General features: G+C 39.5%; 1 protein-coding gene across 1 annotated transcript in view; it reads left to right on the top strand.

Annotated features, from left to right (window-relative positions):
- LOC140994530 (CD81 antigen-like) overlaps positions 1 to 15972 on the top strand; it is a 34837-nt gene extending 18865 nt beyond the window's left edge. Inside the window, exons 3-8 of the mRNA XM_073464201.1 lie at positions 3406 to 3503; positions 4315 to 4389; positions 5547 to 5666; positions 9366 to 9464; positions 12343 to 12426; positions 13397 to 15972. Of these exons, the coding sequence (XP_073320302.1) occupies positions 3406 to 3503; positions 4315 to 4389; positions 5547 to 5666; positions 9366 to 9464; positions 12343 to 12426; positions 13397 to 13459 (539 nt within the window). The 3' untranslated portion in view covers positions 13460 to 15972. The remainder of the gene's footprint in view (positions 1 to 3405; positions 3504 to 4314; positions 4390 to 5546; positions 5667 to 9365; positions 9465 to 12342; positions 12427 to 13396) is intronic.
- Positions 15973 to 17441: the final 1469 nt, after the last annotated feature.

Raw genomic sequence — 17441 nt, forward strand, 5'->3', positions numbered from 1 at the left:
ACCATGTCACCTTGTAAGGTGTATATGGCGAAAGTGTTAGCAAACAGTTTCCTATTCAAGTAGACATTAGGGTTAGCATTAGCAACATTAGCATTAATTTTGAGTCATACGACTCAAATGTGACAAACAAATGTTTTTTGTCACCTGACAAATGTTAATCAGAATTCATTCTCCTGTCATGTTGGTTTTTGTCTTACAGTTTGTTCATTAAAGTAAAGTTATTCTGTGTATCGTTTACAGTTTAGTCTGCAGTGTTTCAACAAATCCCATCTTTAATGTCTTTTCCACTGCATCCATCCCAATCTGAAGTCAGGAATCCTGATGTCCTTACATGGCTGGACTGCAGTATAAATAATAAACTACCAAAATATAACAGGGAACAGGAAGCAGCAGAAAGGAAGGCTTTTGTATAATACACAATAGTCGGATGACTTCACCAAAGTTTCTAAACACATCTGGATAAAATATTTGGAGGTACAATATTCTATTTGCTTCATCGTCTTAGGGAGGTTCCACCTTACTTTATGTTCTTTCGAGCTGTCAGCAGATGAACAAACTCAATAGGCATAAATAATCTCATGGTTGTGCTAATTATAAAAGAGAAATAGTTTTTTCAAATTGTAATGAATCCTGTTAAACAATGAAATAGAACTAAATATGAACAGATTTTAGACTGAATTTGAATGATATTAATATATTTTTTAATTTATGTATCATAAATTCCCTACCATATGTGACCACTTGTAAGACTTTGATTAAGCATATGAAGGTCCATAACAACTGAGAAGGCTCCATGTCCATATGAGGACTGTGAGATGTGGTTTAAAGCTCTGTACAAAAGCATTGTTTCTCAAGACAATGCAAATAAGTGTTGATTTCTTACAAATCGCACATTGTTACAATTGTAGCAAAAAGGGACACAAAGCAGACTCCAAGCAGGCAAATAGAGGAATAAAAAAGCAAAACCATCACAGCATATTATACATTGCATATACTGTATGTACTCTATTGTGAAGTATGTGGATGACAACACCATCATCGGCAGCATTACAAACAACGATGATAGTTCATAATGTAAGGAAACCAACAATCTTGCACAGTGGTGCACTTTGATTGAAAAAAAATTTACATCATGTGGTCCTTTTATTTGTAGCCTTGAAATTTTAGAGGATCGTGACGCATCTCATGGCAATGCAGCAATGTTGAGAGTCATATAATCCATCAGCTCCTTCTCAGACTATACAAGGAAGATGCAGAAGGCCTGAAGAGTGGAAACAGAAAGCAAAATGGAAGAGGATCCATGAGTAAATTAAATCAAGACAAACAGGAAAAGACATTTAAGTAAATGGAATTATTGAGAGCATAATTTCAAATGAGCAAATGCATTAAATAGAAAAGACAGATGGGCGGTGACAAGACAGGGAGAGATTGTGATTGCCTTACAGCATCTGGAGAGGGAGGGGCGATTGTGTCAAACTAGAAAGCCGCAATATAAAAGATGGAGTGAGCACTTGGTCCGTCTCCAAGATATCGATTTATAAATTAGCCTGAGTGTGTGTGTGTGTGTGTGTGTGTGGGTGGGTGTATGGGTGTGTGGGAGAGAGAGTGGCTCTGTGGGTAGAAAAGAAGAGGGGGATGGGGATATGAGTTACGGGACCAGAATCGTTAGCGGTCTAGAATCGAATTATGTCTGATCTGACAAGCAGGAGTAATGAGACTGGGGCTGAACACAGAGAAGTGCACTCCCAGCTGGTGCCCAGTGGGCTTATTTAGTAAAGAAACTAAGTATCTACCAAGTATTGTTCAGGGCTGATATGGATACAGATTATTAGTAATCAAGGGGACTGATAACAGATATTTGGAACTGATATACATTAGCAGAAGAAATGATATTCATGGTTTTAAAGATTTTGAATAACCAGTTTTGGAATGTAACTAAGTAGAATTTACTTAAGTACCGGCCGCTCTTTTACAGATTTGAGATACCTTACTTGAGTATTTTCATTTTCTGCTACTTCATACATTCCTCTACGTTTTTTGATTACTTTAGTTAGTAGTTACTTTCCAGATTCACATTATTCAGTGTTGATAGGCTATTACTTGTGAAGTGTAACAAACCAAACAGTCCTGTGGGCGGGACATTGAGTGATTGCTAATATCTTACATTTCTGAACCATTAATCTGTATGTAAATGCACCGTCAATGAACAGTTCACTTCTCAAATGTGTGTGCACACAGTTAAGACCAGTGTTAGTCAGTGAAATAAATGACCTCACTCAAATCTGCAAGAAATGTGTTTTGTATTTTTTCATGTTAACTGCATCAAATGAAAATTGAACTACTATATGGAAAAACACATTTAACAATCTAAACACAGGAAAGTCTGGAGTGAGTCATTTGTATTTATGGGACTAAAACTTGCAAAAACAGCAGATTGGTCTTTAAAGGAAAAACCAGAAAGCAGTGATTTTCTGTGGATTAAGGGCTGTTTTTCTCACAGACTTCCCAGATTTAGAGAGAATACTCATTTGTATGAAAGTTTTTTACTTACTAATTTATATTCAAAGTCAACAGCTGTAGTATAAGCATGCTCCTCCTCCCCAGTCTCATCTTTCCACCCAGCTTTTACCCGGCCTGGCTCACCCTGCATCAGACCTTTGACCTGACCTTAATAGGACATTTTTTACTTCTGTTTCTAAGCTGTTAGACTATAAAGGCCAGTGCACAGCTGGGATTTACAACCACACACCTCCTGAGGTGTGTGGAACAGAACTAAGAGCAATACGCAAAGTAGAGAAATGGCTGTTTCAAAAGCATATTCATGCCTGTCTTTCTTTCCGTACTGCATGCCCTCTGTCCTCCAAAAGTCAAATATTAACCTGCAAGTATACAGCATATCACATGAAACACATGGAGGTCTCTGCAGAAACTGTGAGATGAGATGTGCTTTAGGAAAGAGAAAGCAAGTGCAGAAGCTGCTCAATGTCCTGGATGAAAAATGATGTGTGTGATTTATAAAGCAAGCGCTTTTTACCAGAAAACACAACTTCCTGTGAACATAACTGGAACATTACTCAATTTATTCTACTGGCGTAAAAGCAAGATTGTGCCTTCTGCTGGTCGTCATGTGTTATTGCATCCAAACAGGCATTAAAATGGGGTGGAGAATACTCGCAGAGCTTCAAAACCGCAGCGGTTTGAAAGCCTTTCAGTGGTTTCCATTCTTGTAATAACTGTTAACATTAACTTGTTTTTGAAGCATCTTTGAAATCATGCGGTCAAGTATGTTGGATATCCATGCAGCACTCCGGTCAGCCCTCCTATTTCTACCTGTTAATGTACATGTGTTTCCATGGATATTAATCAGTCTATACTGTCTGTCTGTCTGTATGTCTGTCTTTCCAGGTGTCCACATCCTGATTGCTGTTGGCGCAGTGATGATGGTGGTTGGTTTCCTTGGATGCTATGGTGCCATCCAGGAGTCTCAGTGTCTATTGGGAACTGTGAGTCACAGTCACACCAAATGCTCTCTGTGGAGTTTTAGACCTCTGGTAACACCATGGAGATTTGTGGGTGGGTCCATGTTTTGCGCATGAGGAAGCCTGGCTTGCTGGATTTAAAAAATGCCATATTGCCATTATTCATCGGTGTTTACAGTTGCCAATAGTGCTGAATATGGGTTATGCTCCTCACCACAAAGCAATACTGTATAGCTATGGTAGCATCATAAAAAATTAGAAAAGCATCTATTAGATGAAAAAAATTAGTCTATGTCCCCAAATGCAGGTTGAGTCATCAACATTTTCTTACTATTGTCCAGGAAACAAACTCTGAAATACCATTACAAATACCTACAAAACAACTTTTTAGCCATTGTTCACCCTGCTTCCACCTGGTGAAAGATACAGAAGTATCCGCTGCCATACCATTAGACTACAGAGCAGCAATTCATTATCAGCACTCTCTTTTATTAAATAGATGTAGCAGGACTCAAAGGACTGAAACATTGTTCATTTGCCCATTCAACATTCATTTTTAAATCCTTGTGATTTAAATAATGACAATAAATACACCTTGTACCTTGATACTGGTGTATGGGTGAGATATGGAGAGACATATGTGATAAAAACACTAAAACATTGAATTTGGCTGGATGGGGTCTTAAGATATAGTACACTTTGTGTTTTGGTGATACAACAAAACTTTTGTTTGTATACAAGAAAACTCCACAGGGCATCCTTAACTTCATAAAATCTTCTTTGTCTCATTAAGCGATTAGCTACATTTTTAAATGGTCTCTATTCTGTCTTGCAGTTCTTCGCCTGCCTGGTCATCTTGTTCGCCTGTGAAGTTGCAGCTGGAATCTGGGGCTTCATGCACAAAGACACTGTAAGACTGCAAAAATACTCTAAAGTTTGAATTAGGCATGCAACATTGAGCCCAAAAGTTCAGTAAATATTTTTTGTCAATCGCATTTTCAGATATACTTTAATATGCCATTAGACTGAAATGTTCCCACATCAAGCTGTGGAAGTGTGTCACAAGAATCAACAGTTAAACATTTGGAGTAGCATGCAAAACCATCATTATCATGACTACCTTCATACACTGTCTACTACCTTAATCCATTCTTAGCCACAGTTTTTGGCTCTCATATATACCATCACTGCAGATCTTAAGCATCTGGAGTTTTTTTTTTAACAAATCATTACCCATTGATATTTGAAAAACCCAGAAGCTTATTTAACAACACTTACCACTCTGAAGGTATATCCTTCAATCTTCAAAGACTCTTAACAATCTGAACGAAAAAATATTACATCCACTGCAAAATAAAATAAAATAAATAAATAATAGATATTTTTTCACATTTCCGACTTTGTGACTGTATTTCCTGATCTAAACAAAGATGGTAGCCAGAAATTACAAATGTCTGTGCTCATGTTTTATTGTAAATTATGTTTGTCTATATTTATGTGACACTTTACTATTTTATTTTTTCATACAGTCAAAGTGTGTATATTTTAGTGTTGTACAAATGGTAGGAAAGTATATAAATGCTACTTGAGAAACAGGCTATTAGTTAAAGATCTTTTATATCATATAAAATGAAGAATATTTTTGAGTCTGAGGACTCTGGAGAACATAAGCAAGCATTGTTGAAAAACCCTCTGGGTTTTTCAAAGATTGCTGGTTATTTATTTTGTGGAGAAAAAAAAACAGTTGCTGAGCTCTGTGATTGTAAAGTTGAACCTGGCTCAACATTTTCCTCAAGGCCCTGAGTCATCCCACATCACGTCTGTGTTATGTTTTGGTGGCTGACAAATCAGGTAACAAGACAGTTACTGTAGCAACACGCCTAAAAACACAACTTTAGTTCTAGTTCTAACGGAGATGTCTTTGGTTTGAATGCCCTGTTACTTCGTGTTAAATGTAATTTGTGTGATGTTTATTGTGTTGTGTCTCTTCCTTACACTTAAGACTGATGCACTTGATAACAGGTCAAAGTACGTTTAAACATAAAAATGTCTTTTGTCCTGTTTCAGGTGTCGAGGGAGATGACTAACTTCTATGACACTGTGTACGACAAAGCCATGACAGAAGGCATCCGTGACCCGGACAAGACAAAGGCAGCCAACTCAGTGCTCAAGGTCTTCCATGAGACGGTATGAATGTACATTATAAAACATATCACTTATATTCAGAAAAATTCAATTGAATTTTGGCACGAGGTAAAAATATACACACTCACCCCTTAAGTCAGCGGTTCATTGATCAAAACCACCAGCTCAAGTCTTCATTCTTTTGATGATTCGTTCAATCATTTACATATTCAATAAACAACACACATGCTGAAGTACAATCCAGGAACAGACCTTTGGTTTATTTGCATAACTCCAGTTCTCTGAGTAGCATGAGTGAGTAGCCCCATTCACACTGCCGTTTGCATGCGGGGATCCTGCACCAATTCTCCGCATCCGCCTCTGTGTGAATGTTTCAGATGCGGCAAGGGGTGAAATTTCCCTCCGCCTCTGATGCGCCTCCAGAGGTAGTATTAGAGGCGCATTATTAGCAAACCGAACCAGTATGAGCGGATAAGCCGGCAGCGTGGAGCGAGGGTGTGTCGATCTGATGATGTTCACTGTCTGATAACTAAACAGGTCCTTCACTCAACAAAATATAGATAAATGTCCCACAAAGCAACGTTACAGGACCAAACAACAGTAACGTAGTAACTGGTCGTGTCTTTGGCAACTTATATGAGGGGAAAAAATACCGCAGTTATACGTGGAGAAACGTCTGTCAGCCTGTCGGTCCTACCGACTCTTCGTCACATTTCTGCCCGAAAAACAGCGTCTGTCCCTGGCAAAAAACTTTAACTCACCAACTGTTTGTCGCGACGTCAGCCCTCCACCGAGACTTCAGTGAACTTTCCCCCAGAAAACAGCCTCCCTCCCCGCGACTGAAAGAGTCAGACAGCGTCCAGTTTACTGACGATTATGTAATTATGTAATCTGGAGAAAAACGTAACTTTGTCACTTTCCAGGATGTTTGGTGGGTCAGGATCCCAATCACAACACATTATAACAGCATCCATATGATTATAAACAGTCAGTGTACATGTTTAGATTAACAGGTAAACACCGGGGAAACACTTTGAAAGAAACACACGTCATCACCATGACGCGTACCGTCACGCCTCTTTTGAAGCCACGGCGCCGGCTTGCTGTGTGAATTATACTCTGGTTCGTCTTTTACGCCAGAGCTGCTCGGCTCTGTGTGAACAACCAACGGCGGAGAATTGGTGAACCACCGCTGCGACGATAATGCGGCGTCTCTGTGTGAAAAGGGCTAGTGTCTCACTAGGGGTAACGCCCCTGCGTTCCCTCAACAGAAGCTCAGCCCATAGACTGGCCCCTATGACATGTATATTGTAGGGTCATTCATCATTTAAAATTTTAGCCCACCTGTTCCTCACTTCACACTGGGGATGCACGATATTGGATTTTTTGCCGATATCCAATATGCCAATATTTTATAACTCAATTGGCCGATAAACAATGCCAATTTCACAAGTGAAAAAGTACGTAAACATAACCTCTGTTCACAGGGAACATGTGAAAAGTGCATTGATAATTAAGTTTGCAGTGTTGAAAGACTGAGTCTTGGCTCCTCCTCGCATCACCGATGCTGAGCAGTCATTGCAAATAGCAGTTTTGCTATCCGTTTCCATCCATCCATCCATCCATCCATTATCTACCGCTTATCCGGGGTCAGGTCGCGGAGGCAGTAGGCTTAGAAGGGTATTCCAGACCTCCTTCTCCCCAGCGACGCTTTCCAGCTCCTCCTGGGGGATCCCAGGGCGTTCCCAGGCCAGATAGGATATATAGTCCCTAGCGAGTTCTGGGTCTGCACCGGGGTCTCCTCCCAGTTGGTTGTGCCTGGTACACCTCCCAAGGGAGCTGCCCAGGAGGCATCCTAACAAAATGCCCGAACCACCTCAGCTGGATCCTTTCAACGCGAAGGAGCAGCGGCTGTACTACGAGCTCCCCGCAGATGACTTAACTCCTCACCCTACGGAGGAAGCTCATTTCGGCCACTTGTATCCGTGATCTCGCTCTTGTGGTCACTAACCACAGCTCGTGACCATAGGTGAGGGTCGGAACATAGACTGGTAAATTGAGAGCTTCGCCTTCTGGCTCAGCTCCCTCTTCACCATGACGGCCTGCAGTAGCACCTGCAGTACAGCTGATGCTGCACCAAACCTCCTGTCCATCTCATGCTCCATTTTCCCATCACTCATTAACCGAGATACTTGAACTCGGTTGAACATCACTTGGGGCTGGAGCTCTCCCCCCAACTGGAAGGGGCAGTCCACCATTTTCCGGCAGAGAAACATGGCCTCAGATTTCGAGGTGCTAACCCTCATCGCGACTGCCTTACACTCGACTGCAAACCGCCCCAGTGCCTGCTGGAGGTCACAGGCCGAAGAAGCCAACAAAACCACGTCATCTGCAAAGAACAGCGACACAATATTGAGGTTCCTGAACCAGACATTTTCCTCCCCACGGCTGTGCCTTGAGGTTTCCTGTCACAAAAAGAGTCCAACAACCACTGGAAACAGGCTTGACTTAGTGCCGAGTATGCAGACGCAGCTCTCACTTTGGTTATACAGGGACTGGATAGCCTGTAGCAAAGGGCCCTGTACCATATACTCCCGCAGTACCCCCCACAGTACTCCCGGGGGACCCAGTCGTAGACCCTCTCCAAGTCCACAAAACACATGTGGATTGGTTGGGCAAACTCCCATGACACCCAATTCTCCTCCAATGCCTGTGACGCTGTGGATCCATGCCATGTAAGGCCACACAATGCTGAATTCCCCTCATATATAGATGGTTTGTGCTGCCCTACAGGGTGAACAGCGACTCAGAGCAAAGCGTTTGGTGACTGAGGCGGTTGCTCGTGTCTGTGAACAGTTAAGCTCGGCTCCAGAGTACCTTTTCTGTTGTGGGCTTTGGCTTCTGTGAAGTGAGTAGAGATTTTTGAATAATGAATGACGGCATGTTGTAGGGTGAGGGCTGATGCCCCCCACGACATATGCGTCATCAGCGCCAGCCTATGGGCTGGCGTAATGTAATAAAGAGCTCCAGCTGAGGGTACGCAAGGGCGTTAACCATAGTGAAACACAAAACTAATGCCGTGAAAGAGAACTTACTAACTTTTTTCTGATGCATTTGTTATTTACCATGAGAATTGATGTGTAAAACAGGGATCCAAGCCTACATTGATTTTTGTGGGATCAGACTAAGATTAAGTGGCGCTGTAAAAACTAAAAAGAAATAACATGAGTGCATCACTTTAAACCATAAACATTTACTATAAACATATGGCATACATATGTAATGTGTAAAACTCTTTTCCAATGAAAGAAGCTATACGTAAATGCCATATGCTCATTTACGTATTAATGATGTCGACACACGCTCATTTGCATAAAGCTTAGAGAGTCAATTAACTTTCTGCCTTTCACAGTTTGTGCAGTGTTTTGTAAGGCACGGTTAAACCACATTTCTTAATGACATTTCAATTTGATTTTGATGTCTCATTATGCCACGTTGTGAATTTAATTAAAAGTAAATGTATAAGTTGCTCCTCTGACAGAGATAATAAAATCCAGCAGTAGACTGAATACAATGGACAGATGATGCAGCTGTACAACATGCCATATTTAATTGATGTCACTTTAAAATCTGTCTCTGAACTCTTAATTAACCGATTTATGTTTTGCATTTTTAAGTTACTTTAGAAAGCACTGTGTAGAGGACAGAGACAATCACTCACTGTGTTGTTTTGTGTTTCAGCTGAGCTGCTGTGGTAAAGGCCAGGTAACCACTTTGCTGACACACTTCACAGACCAATTTGGCCTGACCGACCTCTGCCCCAGCTCTGGAACTACAGTTGTAAGTGCAATCATTCAACTCAACAGTTGTATCACCACTCTCATGCATTAACAGCTTGGGCAGTCTGTGAGGTTTTGTTAACACTGGATAAAAGCAAGACTTTTCTTGTCATTTTGAGTAGGTTACATTTCAGATCAAATAAAGTTCAATCTGACCATGTTTATATTTATCATTATTCAGAAGGTTGTTCAATACCACGTCATCACTGTGTTACGTTTGTTATGAGAATAATGACATTTTTGTCTGACATATTTTAATAAAAAATAAATTAATTTGAAAGAACTACACAATACCCTTACACTTATACATGACACCTTGAACACTCTCAAGAGTCATGGAAAGCTTCAGAAGAATGTATCTTCCACATGACAGATATCTTGTCTGTCAAAGAAAAGCTGGAACTAATGATGTTAATGATTGCTCTGTTCCATTTAGGTGTAGCAGGAAGTAACGTCAGTGTGCCGAATGGAATGTAGCCATTTTTGTAGCACCAGGGAATGTGAGTTAGATTAGGAGACTGATACCACTATCTGTGTGTTCAGTACAGAGCTGAGGCGGGTATAGCGTTGTCTAAAGTAGGCTATTGAAGCAGAGAGAAACAGCTAGTCTGGATCTGTTCACTATCAGAAATATGCCAATACCTCTTAAGCTCATGAATGAACATGTTGTCTCTTATGTGTTAAATATATACACAAACAGAAATGTAAAAAATAACAAAACAATTTGTGGTTTCATTGAGAGTTACATGTTGGACAAAAACTCTGGCATGTTCCTGTTCCTGGCTAATGTTCACAAGAAATCACGACAGCACCTAACTCCCGTATTTACAATACAATAACAGTACGTGAATGTTTGTGTTTGGGTTAATCATATGAGATTTAATATGTTATCACTAATTTAATATGTTATCACTAATTAACAGGTTATAGCTTTAGAGGTGCTCTTAGAGGTACGTTTTAACTTCAGACCGAGCCAAGCTTCTTCCCTTTGCTTCTTGTCTTTATGATAAGCTTAGATAAAGCCCTTCCGGCTCCAGCTCCATACTTAAAGCACAGATACACTGTGTGGCCAAGAGTCAGTGGACACCCCTAGTTATTATTGAGTTCAGGGGTGTCAGCCACACCCATTGCTAACAGGTACATAAAATCCACCACACAGACATGACATTTCCATATATTATTCAGCAGTCAGAATGGGTTGTAAAGAGCTCCGTGAGTTTAAACATGGCACTGTCGGCTTTGCCATGAGTCAAAGTGAAATTTCTGCTCTACTAAATCTGCCCAGGATAACTATTGTGAATCTGAAGCACAGAGAAGCATCAACAGCTCAGCGGTAGACAGCTGCTATCGCCGAGTAGCTGAATGCAAGCCTTGCATCACTATGCATAATGCCAAGCGTTGGCTGTAGGGATGGGTATTGTTAGATTTTTATACTTTATACTCTTATCAGTTCTTTTTCATTACAAACTAATTGTTTTTTAAAAAATATATTATTTTCAAAGAAGAATATATTCAGAACAGAAATAGAGTTGAATGTTTTAAATATATCAGAGCAGCAACACGTTTACAACAGCAGAATCACTATAAACTCAATAATATCTCACTGGAAACAAAAAGAACCTGTGTTGGTACCCGTCCCTACTCACGTCATAACTGAACTCTGAAACAGCGGAAATGGGTTGTTTGGAGTAATGAATCACTCTTCACTGTCAGTCTGATGGATTCATTTGGATTTGGCAAGTGCTGGGAGAATGCTACCTACTAGAATGCAGAGTGCCATCTGTAAGATTGATGGAGGAGGGACAATGGTCTAGGGCAGTTATTCGGGGTTTGGGCGAGGCCCCTTACTTACGGTTCGTCATAATGCTACAGTGCTGAGTGATGTTTTCAAATCAAAGTCCTGTAAGTGGCACATTCATCACAAAATCCTGCGCTCATAGAGTTTTGTTAGCATAGTCAGTCAAAGTTGATTTGTACTGTTGCCACCTAGAGGTAATTGACATCACATTTCACAGCAGCGTTGGCAATTGATGTTTGATGATACCACCCAAAATTGCTGCTAACTGAATCGTGCGTTAAAGTGACTTATGTTTTTAATGGCCACAACGTGGTGCTGTTGGTACAATGCTGAAATGACGTGCACATGCTCATGGAGAACTTGTGTACCTAGTTTCATTTTCTTAAAGGTGACAGAATTGAAGAACTATCATGTTATATTGTTGCTCTAGCGCCCCCTACAGGTAGACTTTTATAATCAATCGTACGACAATAGTTGATGTGTGACATGTTGTAGGTTGGTACATATGCACAACCAAAGCATGTCCACAATGACAATGCTGGCGCGTTCATGTTTAGCAGGTTATTATTACATAATCACCATGCTGATTTAGCAAATGAATACACTTACATTTGCTTATTAGCACTGAGTAGGTTATTTTGCTGAATATTATAACACTGTTATAGCATTTATGCAGTTCCTGCTGGAGCCAGAGAAATGACTGTACTTTCTCTGTAGTATTTTTAGCATTGCTCTTGCATTAATGCCAATTACATTCTGAAACAGATTGGTTAAATTAGTTTAATAACCTTTAATAACCAAGATTGACTAAATTACAAGCAATAGCAGATAGTCTTGAGTCCTAGCCAAGTTGATATTAGCTAAACAGTGTTAACTCCTCCTTACATTTGCTTGTCCAAGACTCTGAATGAAGAAGAAGCCTGCCTGGCCACTGGTGGGATAGTTTTTAATCTGAAAACCTAAAGTCAAATGGAGCACTTATGTCCCTCTTGACTTCAAAATCATTTAACAGGGCAGTCAAGTTGTTCTTGCTACTTTGGAGCAGATATAAATTCTATGTTTTGATTGTTTTCTTTTGCAGAGTTGCCACAACAGGATCGAGGAATTGTTTTCAGATAAGATTTACCTGATCGGTATCGCTGCTCTGGTGGTTGCAGTTATTATGGTGAGAACAACTACACATCAGGAAAACATAAAATCTTTCAATAACATGGTGTATTTCTGCCTTGACCTTTTCAAAAAGCAAACAGAAGGTGCATACCAGAACATGGGGACATTGTGTTCAGTAAATAGTTTAAGGTTTAGTTAGTTAGTCTAACTCCAGCAGTAATCAGTGTGAAATCCTCGACTCTTTTCTTTGTACAAACTTAAACAGGCTTGTGTGGCTGTTTTTTGAAAAACTTTTGTTTTGGTGTTGGTACTGTTCACCTGTCTGTCCATTGGACATTTGAAGTAACTGTTCTGGAATAGGGCTGCTACTAACAATTATTTTTATTGCAGATTAATCCCTCGATAATTTTTTTCTCGATTAATCAGTGAGTTGTTTGTTCTATAAAATTTCAGAAAATAGTGAGAAATGTCAATAAGCGTTTCCCAAATCCTAAAATGACGTCTTCAAATGTCATGTTGTGTCCACAAGCCAAAGACAGTAAGTTTACTGTCATAGTGGAGGAAAGAAACCAGAAAAATATACATATTTAAGAGGCTGGAATCACAGAATCTTTACCTCTATTGTTTAAAAAAATCAAACCAATTAATTGATTATCAAAATAGTTGGAGATAAATTAGTAGTTGACGACAAACTGACTAATCGGTTGTTGCAGCTAAAGTTTAGATTAAAGAGTTGAGACTCGTGTTATTGTAGATGGTTATTGTCAACAAAAAGATCAATGTATTAGTTTGTCTCTCAACAGTTTGTAACCTGCCGACCTTTTCAATGGCAAGATATAGTTTCTTTAAAAAAAAAAAAAAAGCAGCTCAGTAATCTCCTAAAACAGCTGCTCACTGTAGATTTAAGCGAACATTTAAACAGAGTAATCAGTGCGCTGGTTGGGAACATTTTCATCTGACGATTAAAGGAAAATGTCAGTGTAAGAATATGAAACCAACACTTGTCCTTGTGTTCATCCTCCCAGATCTTTGAGATGATCTTTAGCATGGTGTTGTGCTGTGGGATCCGGAACAGTCCGGTGTACTGAAGCGATGGGCTGCCAGTCTACTCGTCATGACGGAAGGACAACCCTGCAGCGTCCGTCTCATTCTCTTCCTTTTCCTTTTATAAGCAGGAAACGTCCCATATATTGCTTGCTGGATTTAGTCAGCTCTTTGAGAAGACAACATAAATCATCCTTCATTGAGCATTTTAATTACACTGTCAAAGATTTTTTTGTTAGTCACACATGCTGTTATGCATATTTACCCAGTGCTATCCTAACCTGATATGTAGATATTATATCACTGTGTCGCACATGAGTTACACTCACCAGTCCTGGTGCTCTCATCCTTTAGTCATTCTTTAGTTGTTTAACGCTTTCTTGCCTATGATCATGCTCTTATATTCTTGGTTTTATGAATGTTTTTCCACTGTTTTATGTATAAACTGTATATAAATATATATATTAACAGTGCTTTATGACTGCCTGAGCATGGATATTATATTACAGTAGATCCTTCTTCTGTATTCTTCCTGCACTCTCTGCTTGTTTGTCTTGCCCTAGACTGAACCAGAGGATGGTGTATATGACCAGCGCTACTTAAGCACTAGTGTTGGCCTCACCATATCTGCCATACAGGTGAACACCCTGCAGGAACTGACTCAAGAAGAAAAACTCAGTTGTTTTGGCTGATGATTTGTCTCTGGTTGTTTGTCATTCATCACTTTTCCAAAACTGAGTGCTCAGTTATTTGAAACATTTTTGAACAATATCTCTTCAGATTTCCTTCGACAGAATTAACTTGTATAAAGTTGAATCTAGTCTTGTAATTACAAATTATACTTAAAAACACAAATTTCTTCTGCTTGGCAAGTTTGCCACAGCCGTCACTTCTCAATCATCACCTCTGTTGTCAAAAGATTTTGAATAGCATGGTGAAAAAATGGTCATTCATTGGCATACAGAGCAAGTCTGGGTGTATCATTTCTTCCATGTAATTCTAATAACCTTAAATTAAAACAGAAACAACAGGAGAAGCAGAAACAGAAACTATGCACGACTGAAAAAAAATGATTTCATAAAATTGAAAGATTAAGATAACTGTAAAAGAGAACTGTACCTGTTGTTTAGCTCTGGAGGAAATTGACATGGTGAAACTCTGCAACAACAGAAAGATCCTTCATTTGGTGTTCTGGATCTGGGGTGTCCTGTCTGGTTGAGTCTAGTTCTGTCTCATCTGGCATCTTGTTGTGTCATTGTCCTGTCCCACCAGCCTCACAGCCTACTAACTCTACACAATGTCACTGTTCATGTAATAACTGCTCCCTGTGCAGGGCAAGAACAGGACAAAAGCAGCTCCCCCAGTGGTTTGCACTAAGCTTCTTGCAGCCCTGCTTCTGTTGCTTAGCTGTTGGTTTGGCCCTGTATGCACCTCAAAAACAGTTTGAGCTAGTGTATTTGTGTGCACGTACAGAACTGGGACGGACACAATATCATGAACACCAGTGAAACTGAGTCAAAATAAGTGCAAGCTGGATGTATTTTGCAGTGACCTCTGGAGTCTTGTCACTGTGAGGTGGTCAGACTGCCAGCAGAGACTCCTGGAAGCCGCTACACTCAACCAAGTTATAGTTCCAGCACGTAGCCCCCCTTTAAACAACGACTCGTCTTACCTTGAAATTAAAACTCAAACATTTGTCTGTATGATAGATTCATGTCTGTTAGGGTTTGTATTAGATTTTAAGTGTTCATGATTTTGTGTCTACTCTCTTGTAACTGTCTCAGGCTGTTTGCAGTAGTAATATTTGTACTAGTATCTAACGGCATAGCCGCAACAGCTACAGTGTTGACCACAAATCAGTTTTAACTGCCTGCTGAAGTTCAGGCAATCAGAAAGCTCCCACCTGGAAACTGAGCATGTTGTTTATTCAGTCCAGCAGGGTATCTACTCCACCACGTGACAGGCTCAACTATAATTTGTCCTGAGGCTGCTGCAGACACTAACGCACCGCAAGCTCTAAGTTTCACAGGTCATAAACACACTCGCATTAAATCATATCGTCTTGTGTAACCTTCCTAACATTTCATACTTTAAGTGAGAACCAGTAAAAGTGTCTTGTAATATTTACAGCTCTGAAGTATTGTACGAATGAAAATCATGAAGGCTGTAGAAAGACAATGTATGCCTTTTTTTTTTTTCTTCTTGTATCGTGGTATCTTTGTCTGGTACGTTGTCAAAAGGAGTCTGGACAGAAAGGGAGGAGGATTTGGTGGCAGTGCTGACTGAGGAAGTCAGACCTTCAACACATCAGCTAGCTGCTCCCCCTAATTATTAAAAAATATTACAAAACTAGTCAGTCCAGTATTACCGGATGATGAGGGCACTAGCTGTGTGTGTCTGACAGTATTGTCCATGTTGTGGCCTTTTGAATTAGAAACTGACATCCAGGACCCACTGCCACTGAAATCTTAACCCCTCTCTACCCGTGTTGACTTTGGTTTGCCCAAATATAAAGGGATTAAATGTATTTTACAAATAAAACAGTCAGGTGATCATGCCTTTTTTTCTTCTTTTTTTTTTTTTTTTTTGGGGGGGGGGGGGGGGGGGGGGTACTAATATGTAAAGTGAAATCCAAAACAAATGTAAAGGATGATACTGAATTAAAAAGGGAACATACAGGAAGACTAAAGATTACTGCAGCCAGTGATATCTTCATTTTACCATCCAGTCAACTGACTTGAACCTTACATGTCTGTCGGTGACAGCTGTGTCTGAAGGCATTATGTTTTCAGGTTGTCCATCTATCCGACCCATTGTGGAAATGATATCTCAGGAACCCCTTAAGGGAATTTTTCTAAATTTGGCACAGACCTCCACTTGGATTCAAAGAGTAACTGATTAGAATTCGGTCAAAAGTCACACTGACCTCACAAAACAAAAAAAACAACAATTTTGGCCATAACTCAAGAATTCATGCACTAAATATGACAGAATTTCACACAAATCTACAAGGATAAAATGATGAAGTGATGACATTTTATATTCAAAAACTCAAAGGTCAATTTCACTGAGATATAATATTCTGCAAAAAAACCACTCCTCTGGTCACTTATTCAACACTTTTGTGTCCATATATCACATCTGGTCAGGTCCAGAATTAGTGACATTTTTATATATAGTTATCCTAGCTTATTAAACTATAGTTAAAACTTATTTCACTGTTAACAGACAAGGAAATGCTTCATAAACCATTATGAATCAATTGTAAAGCTAATAAAAATCAGTTGCAACTTCATAATGGCCATCCAAAAAATGTTTATAGATGAACTATGTTAGAAACTGTAGGTTTGTTCCCCTTCATGTCAGTGGCTCGTGACAAGGAGACCAAGTGGAATAGTGGTGCAAGCACCTCCCACTGTTCCTCCCACCTTATAAATAGAGGCCTGGATGAGGCCTTCCTCCTCTTTGTCTCCAAACTTTCACCAGACTCAGTGTGTGTTGGTGCTCACCTGAGTTTGCCATGTGTCTTTGAGGATCCCTCACTATAAGTAGTGTGTAATCTGTTTCATTTGGATTATGAAGTTTAAATATGATGAGGAACATTTGATATAATTTGCTAAATAGTACCGCGATTGAAATATCTTCAGCTTATTATTTGAAATATTAATTGTATTCTAATTTGCAAGTATTTAACATAAAGCTGGATTTCTAAATTGTTTGGGCAACATATTGTAATTGTTTCTTTTCTTGTAGAACCATGGCAATCAACCAGGAATCATTCTAATACAAACATTCACATCATTCTGGGAAAATAAACAAATAATAATTGATTGCAACCTGTGTTTCCTGGTGGTTTGTGGCTCCAGTTCGAACCATTATATCCACAACAAACTACACAGAATGTATTTACTATTTAAAAAGTATAAACATCACTAACAACTTGACAATAATCAATTGCTTAATAGTTTGTTAAGCATTTCATTATTTGTTAACGGTTAAAATAACTATTAACTTAAGTTGAATTAA

This window comes from Pagrus major, chromosome 4, assembly GCF_040436345.1.
Source record: "Pagrus major chromosome 4, Pma_NU_1.0".
Lineage (NCBI taxonomy): Eukaryota > Metazoa > Chordata > Actinopteri > Spariformes > Sparidae > Pagrus > Pagrus major.